At 34.1% G+C, this 11,846-nt stretch overlaps 1 protein-coding gene across 1 annotated transcript in view; it reads left to right on the top strand.

Annotated features, from left to right (window-relative positions):
* The window catches only part of COL24A1 (collagen type XXIV alpha 1 chain), a 374,970-nt gene that overhangs the window by 96,808 nt on the left and 266,316 nt on the right, over positions 1-11,846 (top strand). The window contains exon 13 of the mRNA XM_077771041.1: positions 11,300-11,353. Within this exon, the coding sequence (XP_077627167.1) occupies positions 11,300-11,353 (54 nt within the window). The remainder of the gene's footprint in view (positions 1-11,299; positions 11,354-11,846) is intronic.

Below are 11,846 nucleotides of genomic sequence, written 5' to 3'. Positions count from 1 at the left end.
ACTCCCTCTCTCAAAAATGAACAAACTTTAAAAACAAAATTTCAATTTATTAAGAGAAGATGACCAAACTGTGGTCAGTTTGGAAATTTATAGATAACTTCTGGTTTTTTACTCCCTAGAGAATTATAAAATTATCCAACAGATGCTATTGAATTCAAAAAAGAAGTTCAAGAAAACGGTGAAAAAATAATGAATGGAGTGATTGCTGGTTTGATTGCACTGTTTTTTACATTACACAATTTGTAAAGTTTTATTCCTTTAAAAACATATGCCCTTGTCAGAGATTTAGATCCTTAGGAAAATTATATTTGAAAAACATATGTATCCCATTTGTCTTAAATAGTGTTTATAGTAGAAAATCTGTCTGGTGCTGTAATATGTCATGTATGCTATATGTACTTTTTCTTGGGTTTACCACAAAATTATTTGGCCGTGTTTTTGAGGAAATCACAGTATTTTAAGATACAGTTACAGCCACAAGTCAAATTATGCCAATGCTGACCTCAGACACTGTTCTAGAAAAGTGTCTTATGTATAAACGCTCCCCTATGTTCTGTTTATTATAAGTAAAATCATCTTCAAATAGCTTTGACATTAAATAGGGGCAAACGTGTTAGCATGAGATATTACGCATCACAAGAAACTTGTATTTCAATTTAGATTATTAATATTCCATGTGAAGAATGGTTACTTATTACTGCTTTAATAGCAGTAAGAGGAAAATACCTTTTTCTTTCCACCTTCTGATGTGGAAAACATTAGGTGTATGGAATATAAGTATGGCCATTTTTTCCTGGTAATTTGTTAAATTGTGTATACTGTTATTATTTATGAAGTTGATATTCAAACACAGATGCAGAACTAAAGCATTCCAGACCACCATAAAGACGGTGGCAGAAATCTGTATGTCTGAAAGAACATAACAGAAGTCTTAGAAATACTGAAATCTAAAAAAGTACCTGTATCTAAGAAACTTTTGGGTGTGCATATGTCACAGACTGGTATTTCCAAATTGCTGCTGACTTCAGAGCTCTTTAGAAGTGTGGGTTCATGTTTTATTTGGGTACGCTATGTGGATCCTATGTCATTTCATTTACTATCATTAGTATTAATATTATTAGATGTACTTTATTATAATCATCACTCCCTTTTAATTAATCTGATTATTCTTTCTCTGTGTTAAATGAGCTCAGTTCCTTAGATTTTAGGTAGATAGAAGTAGGTAGATAGCAGTCTTACAAACATGGAAAATGATTGAGTTTGAAGTAATTTTTACAATGTAATTTATAGAAAACTAGTAATACGTTTAAGGTAATTCCGTAACTTTTATGGAATATTTTACACAGGTTTTTAAAGTCTCTGAAATTAAGACCAGAAGCTGATAAAATGAATTACTTCACTTTCTGTACTATGTATGTAGGAAACACTTTGACAGTCAAAATAGGCATAGAAAACTTCAAAATCCCAGTTTAGGCCTTTCGAAATATTAATCAACACGAGCTTCTTTGTACTACTGAGTCAGTTTCTAACTTATGTACCAAAGCTGCATGTTGTTATAGTTTAGCAAAATATTACTATCTCTCTCTCTCATATATAGAAATGACATGTTTTATATATATATGTATATATATATAGAACAGAAACATAGAATATATATAGAAACAGAAACATATACAGAAATATATATATGACAGAAACATGTTTTATATATATATATATATNACACTGTTGCTATCAATCACACCCGCTCATTCTGCTGGCCAAGTCATCACTTCTTTTCCTGAGTAATCTCTAAGTATGGAATTAAGTTGTTACGAACCAGCTTCCTTAGTGAGATATGTATATTTTTAATGAAATGATAGACTTACAAGTAAGAGATATCTTCTCCTAGATAGTATAAATGTTATATTAATGCTATTGAAAATGGACCCATTTCAAAATAACATATTATTTTGGTTGTTCAAGAGTTACTCAGTATTTAGCCTTGTACTGCTATTTTTAAATTTAATGTTTGGGGTAAGTGTTATTTCACTTTAAATCCTACTTCCCAGAAAATGTCCCTCCAAATAAAATATTGTCTTTATTCAGTGTTTACAGGTTGAATTGAAATTTATAACACAGTGAGTTTTTGTTTTTTCAACCAGAAAAAGTAAGAAAACTTATTTTGCTGGAAATTTGGTATACTTTAGGGCCAGACTATATAAAAGTAGTTATATTAACAAATTTGTTTGTCCTTTGGTCTTACATTGTTGGCATGTGAGAAAGTTTTTTTTCTTCCCTGTATTATAAGCTATTTTTGATTTCAAGATCCTAGTAAAAGGTACTTACTAATAATCATTAGAATTATTTTTAAAGACCTCATGTAATCAGTTACACATTAGTCAATATTTGGATACTCATACTTTTGGATATTGAGATATTATAGTTGTTACCTCTTTCTTTCCTTCCTCTTACAATCCCTACATATTACAAATAAAAAATGTTAGATCAAAATTTTTATTGTCAGTTATAATAGAGGACAGCTATGGGCTTGAAGTGCTGTCCATCCATTCATTTTGCTCTCTGTGGGTATAACTTGAATTCATCTCAAGTTCTTTCGGAAGAGATCTCCGAAGGTAGTACCATAGTCTACAAGGTAGTAGACAATCTTTATTGGTCAAGACTCCTTTAAATACCATAGTACTACCATTCTATTTAATATGCTTTGCTGTTTATTTGAAAAGCTTCTTGGAACATATCTGATGAGCCAGATTCTTTAAAAGCATCAGTTGTTCACTCATTTATAATAGAAAAGAAGAATGCTGTTAAAGAAAAAAAGGGAAGGCAGGGAGAAGTTTCATATATATTTGTCAACATCAGATTTTATATGTATTACTCGATTGTAAGCAGCTTCCTTTTTAATTCAGAGTTTTCAAACTTCGTTCTGTAGTGCCACAGTCAGGAATTGTATAGTTGCTTTAAAAAAAGCATTTTACATGGCTCCCACACCAATTTAATCAGCAGTCTCTTTGTTGTACTAAGTTGGTTATGCAAATTTATATGACTCCACAGAGCTCAAATATTTATGCTAGAACCAACTTGTCGGGATTGAAGATAAACGAAATTGGAGCTAGAATTTACTCTCAACAACGCCTAGAAAATTGTTGTGAAAATATAGAGGCTTTTCAAAGGAGTTTTTCAGGCCTGATTGGAATAGACTATAAATAATCAAACCATATTACATTACATTTTGACAAAGAAAAAGTGTACTTAGTTTTCTTCCTAAGAAAAATCAAAATATAACCTTAGAATAGCAGACAAAATAACACCCTTCAGCTACCTGGACTTCAGAGAGATGTTTACTTTTCTAACTATAGAAGGGAGCGTCTCCTCCCCTTTTCTCATACATCATTTTGTTAGGAGAGTCCATTTAAAGAAAACTGTATTTTAGCTTCTAACTCTAGTGTTAGATTTCAGAATATAAAATCCTTCTGTTAGACATGTTATTAGTTTCTATCCTTAGCCCAAGATAGTCTTAAATACGTATTGCACAATAGTGTCTCAGATATGTACATTTTATCAAGAATTTGGAGACAGTATTTTCTCTAAGGAAAAAGTTGTAGTTAATTTGATCATAGAGAAAGTACTACTGCTGCTACAGCATTCTGAAAAATTGTTAATTTTTAGGTGATTCTCTTTTAGGAAAATGTTTTCTTCTGATTTTTACTTACTGGTTGTGGTCTATAGTGACTTTATTTGGCTAACTATAGCTTGACAAGATGTATGGAAGAGGCAGAACTTTGAATTAAACCCACCATTCGGGTTGAGCTAGGTACAGAGAAAAGAGACACTCAAAGAGCTCTAGCTGGTAATTCGGGGTAAGTCCAGGCAGAGCTTGATTTCACAGAGATATAACGCTAACAGGTGAAAATTCAGGCAGACAGTTATTTTCAGGGCAGATAGCATAAGGGAAAACTCAGTCTTATAGGTTATCAAAGTCAGAAATGTGAGTGCAAATATGGGCACGAGGGCTGGCTTGGATTCAGGGACCGTGTTCTTGGTTTGGGAAAATGGCAAGCATAAGGTGGGGTCCTTATGATCGAGGGATAGAACATGTATATCAAAACTACTTTGTGGACACAAGAATAAGGGAGTTTCGAATTCCCAGATTAAAGTACAAGATGATAACCAGTCTTTAACATCAATAAAACAGATGGGGTACCTGAGTGGCTCAGTTAGTTGGTTAAGTATCCGACTCTTGATTTAGGCTCGGGTCATGATCTCATGGTCGTGGTATTGAGCCCTGCATTGGGCACTGCACTGACAGCATAGAGCCTACTTGGAATTCTCTCTTTCCTTCTCTCTCTGCCCCTCACCCCACTCATGCTCACATGTGTGCTCCCTCCCTCTCTCTCTCTTTCTCTCTCTCTCTCTCTCTCTTTTCTCTCTCAAAATAAACTTAAAAAATTTAAATTATTTTTTAATTTTATTTTTGAGCAAGAGACAGAGAGTGAGTGGGGGAGGGGTGGGAGAGAGAGGGAGGCACAGAATCCAAAGCAGCCTCCAGGCTCTAAGCTGTCAGCACAGACTCAAACCCACTGTGAGATCATGACCTGAGCCAAAGTCGAATGCTTAATCAACTGAGCCACCCAGGTGCCCCTTAAAATAAATAAGTAAACTTTTAAAAAAGGAACAACAAAACAGATGAACATATGGAAAGAGAGGAAAGAGAAGAGAGGGAAACAAACCACAAGAGACTCTTAATGATAGAGAAAAAAACATGAGCTAACAATGGGAGGTCAGTGGGGGATGGAGAAGATGGGGGATGGGTACTAAGGAGGGCACTTGTGATGAGCACTGGGTGTTGTATGTAAGTGATGGATCACTGAATTCTACTTCTGAGACCAATATTACACTGTATGTTAACTAAAATTTAAATTAAAAATATAGTGGGAAAAAAATAAAGCAGGAACTTGAATCTGAGAATCGAGGCCCAGATTATCCTAGGATAACAATAAGCCTGATGCTTGATGCTCAGTCTCTGAAAATTGGGCTAGAACTGCTTAAATTCCTACCAAAGTTTAAAATTAGTTTTAGCCAACAAGACATGATTGACCCTTGAAATGTAGATCACGTTGTCCTAACTGTGATGAAAAGAAAGGTAAAAAGTAATGGGAAGAGACTGTATCTTCACAGAGTACTTAACACTGTAGCCCTTTCCTATAGTAATTGTGCTTTATTTCTGAGGGATTTAAAAATATCATGATTTTATGGCAATATGTATTCATGTGTATAATGTGTAGAATTAACTACCAGGTTTTATTTTAGTGTTTCTAATCCTAGACAAGTTAGTTGATCTCTTATCATTTTTAGTCTTAGAAAAAGTTGAATTTCTGTTTTTGCTGGAAATGCCTATTTAGTGTATATGTCTTTATGATAATTCTTTTTGTCTTTACTTTAGACTAAATATGTTGTTTCTAAACCATTGTTTTCTGAAAAGAACACAGTATGTTCATAGTTAACTGTGGCCTTTAACAGAAAAACTTCACATTGCTTATATTTTTTAAATTCCATAAGTGTAGTCATTAGTATTTTATGGTTTTTTTGGTTATCATATTTTCTTAATTATTTTATACGCAGTATTTTTCAAATTTCTTTGTAGAACTAGGGAAATAATCAATTTACTAGACTCTGTAAGCTATAAGTTTTCTACTGTTTTAAGATATTTAGATACACTACCAAGTTTAGTACCTATACTCTAAAATATTAACACTAAACATATATTCAGGCACACTAACTCTAGTATAGTTCTTGGTGCTTGATAACTACCATGTTTGTTAACAATACCACTGTTAGACCCAGGCAAGAGAGAGACTTGATCTGGGCTCTGAATTTTTGGGGACCCTGTATATCACAAACAAAGAAAGTAAATGTATTAAAAACAAAACAAAAGAAAACAAAAAAAAAAAATCCCACAAAAAACAAAAAAGTAAAGAAACAAACAAAACGAAACATATGAGTGCCCCCTGTCACTTAGGACCCAGCAGTTCACATTGGTACAATATGACCTATCATCCTAGACCATCACTTTTGTTACTATGCATTATCTATTGCTATATAACATGTTACTCCAAGTTAATGGTTTAAAACAATAGTAAATACATATTATTTTTTAGAGATTCTATGGGCTGGGAATTTTGGAATGCTTTATTTGAGTGGATCTAGCTTAGGGTTTCCCATGAGGTTACAGTCAATATTTGGGCCTAGACTACTGTCATCTGAAGGCTTCTCTGAAGCTGGGGGATCTGCTTTAAAGGTGGCTCACTCACAGCCACATTGGTGCTCGGTGCTCATGGAAGGTCTCATTTCCTCTCCATAGGGGCCTCTCCACATGGCAACTTGAGTTTCTTTAGAACATGGCTGTTGGCTTGCACCAGACTAAAGTGATCCATAAGAGCAAGGTGGAAGGTAGAGTGCCTTTTATGGCCTAACCTCAGAAGCCACACCGTACATCTATATACTGTTGGTCACCTGGGCTGGCAATAATTCAAACTAGGAGGGTGCTATACAAAGGCATTAATATCAGGAAATGAGAATCATGTTGGTCCATCTTTGAGGCTGTTTAGTGTCCTCAGGCCTAAGAGAAATTCTTCTCCATTTCTGTGGCCTATAATCTCATGTGTGAATGCCATGAAATTTGTAGGTGGTACACTGCCAAATTTAGAGACAGAAAATGTTCAAGACTGTGGAGAGGATTTGAGCAGGCAGTCAGCACCTTGGTAAGAGGAAAGATGAATTAATTAACTTAGCTAATTCTCCTTTCAGTTTGAATGCAGTAGAATATTGTATAATGAAGTACTGTTTCCTGATAATGCTGACTTCTATTTTCTTCTTTCTCTTTATGTTATGATATATGGTTTCAGAGGTAATAAAATTAGTGCAACATTTGCAACAGCTACACTTAGAGACTGAAATATTTTAAATTATTAAGCAATTCATATTCTTAAATTTGATTTTCATAACTAGACACAAAATCCATTAAGCATAATAAAAATTCTTTAGGAAGTAGATGAATATGAAATGCTAGAAAGTTTTTAAAATATAGATATTTTAATTTAATTTAATTAGATTAAATTTTAAAATGTTAAGTGAATATAAAATTTTAATTTAACTAATATTGATAGTAATTATAATTTGCAGTAGAATATAAAAAAACCCCAAAATCTTCAGAGATGTAATCTACTTAAGTTTTTAAAAATCTAGAAACAATGTAAATAGTCTTGTATTGAACATTACCACTTAGTAAAATTTGCAAATGGGATTTTACACATTCTTTATTTAAAAATTTAATGACCGATTTTATTAGTTTTCTATTGCTCATAATAAACACCACAAACTTAGTGGCTTAAAACAACACCCATTTATTTTCTCACATTTCTTCAGGGTAGGGAGTCCAGGTACTGCTTCACTCAGTCTTCTTCTCAGGGTCACAAGGCTGTAATCGAAGTAGATGTCAGCTGCCTGCAAGGTCATCTGGAGACGTGACTTGGGAAGAGTTCACTCCCAGCCTCATTATGGTTGTGAAAAGACTTTATTTTTTTGAGACTGTGCAATTGAACGCCCTGGCTTTATGCTGGCTCTAGGGTATAGGCCACCTTTAGGTCCTATGGAGTCCACAGCTCCTAGAGTTCACTCGCAGTTCCCTGCCATGTGGGCATCTCCAACACAGCTGCTTACTCTGTCAAGCTCACAGGGGAAGTTTTTAGTTCCAAGCTGCTAAAATGGAGTCTCATATAGTATAAACATAATCGAGTCAGTGACATCCCATCACCTCTGCTATATTCTGTTTGTTAAGAGTAAGCAAATCATAGCCCCACCCACACTCAAAGGGTGGGTATCACAGAAAGCACTAGAATCACTGGATATCACCTTAAAGTCTGTCCACTATATTGATCAAACAGTGGAAATAAGCAAGAAAATTTTTCACAACTTGAGAGCAAATGAAATTCCTGATCAATGTCATATTCTTTAAAATTTTATGACTGATCAAAACAATGAAAATGTAAAAAAGAGAATTATACACAACACAAAGGAACAGTGCAACTCTGGCTTGCCCATTAGTAGACAGTTATTACATTGATAAAATTGGCAAATGAGAAAAGGAAGGCAAAAACTCAAGCTTTCCTATGGACAATAATCGTGGAAAATGGGTATTAAATCCTTTGGCAGTGTGAATGCATTTCTAGGAAAGCACAATTTGATTTAAATTAATGGCTATAATTTTCCACTAGGTAAATATGAGAGAAAACTTAGTATTGTATTTTATAAAAAATTCTTTCCAGTGGAGAAAGAAACTGTAGAAACTATCTTTTGTATTCTAAGTTCAAAGTGTTTTGTCACTATTGTTCCATGTTTTACTACTAGTCTTTTGAGATAGGTTTCTTTTTAATTAAAAAAAAAATATTTCTTATTTCAGAGAAAGAGAGAGACAGCATGAGAAGGGGAGGGTCAGAGAGAAAGGAAGATAGATATAGAATCTGAAACAAGCTCCAGGCTCTGAGCTAGCTGTCAGCACAGAGCCCAATGCGAGGCTCGAACCCAGGAACCGTGAGATCATGACCTGAGCTGAAGTCAGACGCTTAACTGGCTGAGCCACCGAGGCGCCCCTTAAGATAGGTTTTTGACAATGAAGATTTGTGGCTGCAAACATTTAGGCTCCTAATTAAAGGAATACAAAACCTCTCCTGGATTAAAAAAAAATCATGCTTGTAACTGATAAATTCCATGCAAAATACAACTGATAAACAAAAAACAATGACCTGTTTGACAACATAAAACATCAGCATGATGTTTTTTTAAATAAAATATATATCCAGTACATAGCCAAATATCATGATGTTTTTGCGGTATTAACTGTGCTATATTTAATTAACCAGGAAAGTGTGTCTAGATTTAAGAGGAATTATTTCTGAAATTGATGACACAATGGTCAACATGTATGAAGGACTAAAAATAATAAAACGAATTATCTCTGTCTATACTGGAGAAGTAGGAATGAAATGAAATGTTTAATGGGTAGTGAAGTGAGAGGAGAAATAGTACATAAAAATTTTAAAAGTAGATATTATTCTGTTTAATTAAATTGTTTCAGGGGCAAAGTCAAGTTGAACACCTAATATTTATTATACATCTTGTTGAACTACCAGAAGAATAGGTAAGAAACTAATAAGTAATTTATTATTTATTATGTTAGTGCAGGTTTTGTCGTAAGTGAAGAATTGATCACAGTTCTCCCCTTTCCCCTCCTAGAGGGGAAAAATCACTAGTTTTATGGAAGGCTGAACTGGGGAGCAGCTCCTCCTACTGGATGAGGTTGGGTCCAGTCAGTCCTAGATAACACACATCTAGGCAATCCTGAGTGAGTCCACAGTGATGTTTTCAGTAGTCCCTCTCTGCTCCTTGTTCAGACTGATTATATCTTTATTTTTTTATGAAAAATTGTTGAGATCTAATTCACATACCATTATATTCACCTTTTTAAAATGTACAATTCAGTGCTTGTTTTACTGCCAGAGTTGTGTAGCTGTCGCACTAATCTTAGAATGTTTCTTCACCCAGAGAGAAACCCTGTACACGTTAGCAGTCACTGCCCAATTCTCCCTGCACCACCAGCCCTAGGCAGCCACTAATCTCTTTTCTATGTCTGTGGATTTGCCTGTTCTGGACACTTTACATTAATGGAATCATGCAAAATGTACCCCAGTCTTTATTATTTCATTGGGCTTTCTGAAAAACCTACTTATGATCTATCTAAAATATCAATCATCTCTTCTGTTTCAGATTTATTACAGAATTTTTCCTCTGCTTTTTCCATTACCTGTACATCATAAATACTGTGAAATATCCTGATTAGCTCATATGGAATAGTATGATGTATTGCAGATATGTGAGCTTGTTGACAACAGAATCTGACTTCCAAGGACAATGAAAGCAAAATGCCTGCCTGAACTTTGACTGACTTTGAAGGGGTTATGGCTACAATATGTTTGACTATGCAGATGGTCTTTGCATTATCCTCTGGTTATAGAAGAAGAGAAACTGCTTCTAGTATGAATTAACTATGTTTTAGAAACATCATACTTTTTCTTCCATTGCTAAACCTCTTTTAAATTTTGCGCATTAATGTGTGTACTAGTGAACCAGTGATTTTTGGCAATCTATTAAATATACATTTAATAACTGGCTTGCCCAATAAAGAGATTATAAGACTTTAATAATGTACTTTAATTTTTGTTAGTCTTATAAAGAAATTTTAAAAATGAATGTTATTAAAATGTTGATAATAATAAATTTTACAAATCATTTTGCAAAGTAGCCTTTAAAAGAGCTTTCAAGTTGATAAATTTAGTGGCAAATCTTTAGAGAAAAATTTTGGTATTAAAGTAAAAGTAACTGCATGATTGAGTTATTTTACAAAAGACTATGTAATAAGGAAGTACTACTTTACTATCCTTCATAGTTTTACAGTGTAGAATCCTTCCTCAGGCATTGGGGAAGCTTGATTTTCAGCGGCAGCACATTTTATGGTTGCATTATTTATGTGCATTATGGCTTTCCCCAATACCATAGTACTGAAATGATATTTTTTTACCTGCTAATCATATCTTTAAATGATGAGCTAAAGTATTCAGTATAGAAGGAAAAACATGACTCTGCATTCAGACTGCATTCAAATCTCAGTCCCACTCATCCCTGGCGAGTACAAGTGATGTAAGTCCTTTGTGCTCTGGTTTTCGCAAATGCAAAATGAGGCTATTAATATTCATAAATTCGATGTGTTATGAAGATAAAATGAAGTAGTGTGTATATAATAAACTGTGTAAAGTCCTTAGCACATGGTAATTGTTCTATGTACTTGCTTAAATCACATTAGCCATTTCATTCTTTGTGATGTGGGTGTAGGAAAAGCACGAAATAGTGGAGATAACTAATAGATTGGTCAGGCAGAAATCTTTGCTGTGTTCCCTCTCATTCAGTCATTCTTTATATAATGATGAACAACTGTATATTTTCTCCAGTTTAGTTTTCTGTATATATTATGTGGCATCTAAAATAATTTTGTAAAACATAGAATTATTGTACTTAACAAAATCAATGAAGTATTCTGCAAAACAAATATAAGTTTTGTTGCACTACAATTCAAAAGTTAGGAAATAGGTATTTCCTATTAGTAAATTCCTTAACAGAAAACACACATACACAAATGAATTCTTTATGTATGCTGGCTTTAAAGGCATTTCTTCTTTTTTCCCTGGGCCAGGGTTTTCCAGGTGACTTTGGAGACAGAGGTCCTGCTGGCCCCGATGGCAGTCCTGTGAGTACCTCGTGATGGTCCAGCCTGGCAATCGGATGTCACTCAGATGTCACAGCACCTGCACTTGCCATCCTCATCATGACATTCAAACAAGCATTGTTGGCCAGGCAGCTTTGATACCTCTGTGCACGTTCCAGTTTGTAATTTTTCAATGTGGGAAATAAGACAAAAACGTTATGAGTAAATTCTGTCTTGAGAGATAATCATCAAAATTAATTATTGTTTAAATAAAATATTAGAAAAATATGAACATAATACATATTTTGGGGGTGAGGAGAAGCCTTTCATGTACATGAAGGTACTAACAAGCCTCATGTAAAAATTGTGCTCTCAGTGACTGCTCTTTTTGACTCAAGCCTGTCATTGATCTACCTGACTTTTAAGTATCTATTTATAGAGAAATCTCCTTTGGGATTATTCAGCTATTTTTTTTCCAGATTAGGGACTTACCATTCTAGAATTAGTTTAATTATATTATCGAAGAATGGTGATG

This window comes from Crocuta crocuta, unplaced genomic scaffold, assembly GCF_008692635.1.
Source record: "Crocuta crocuta isolate KB4526 unplaced genomic scaffold, BGI_CrCroc_1.0 scaffold125, whole genome shotgun sequence".
Taxonomy (NCBI): domain Eukaryota; kingdom Metazoa; phylum Chordata; class Mammalia; order Carnivora; family Hyaenidae; genus Crocuta; species Crocuta crocuta.
Note: the sequence above shows the minus strand (reverse complement) of the source record. Positions and strands in the feature narration are given on the sequence as shown.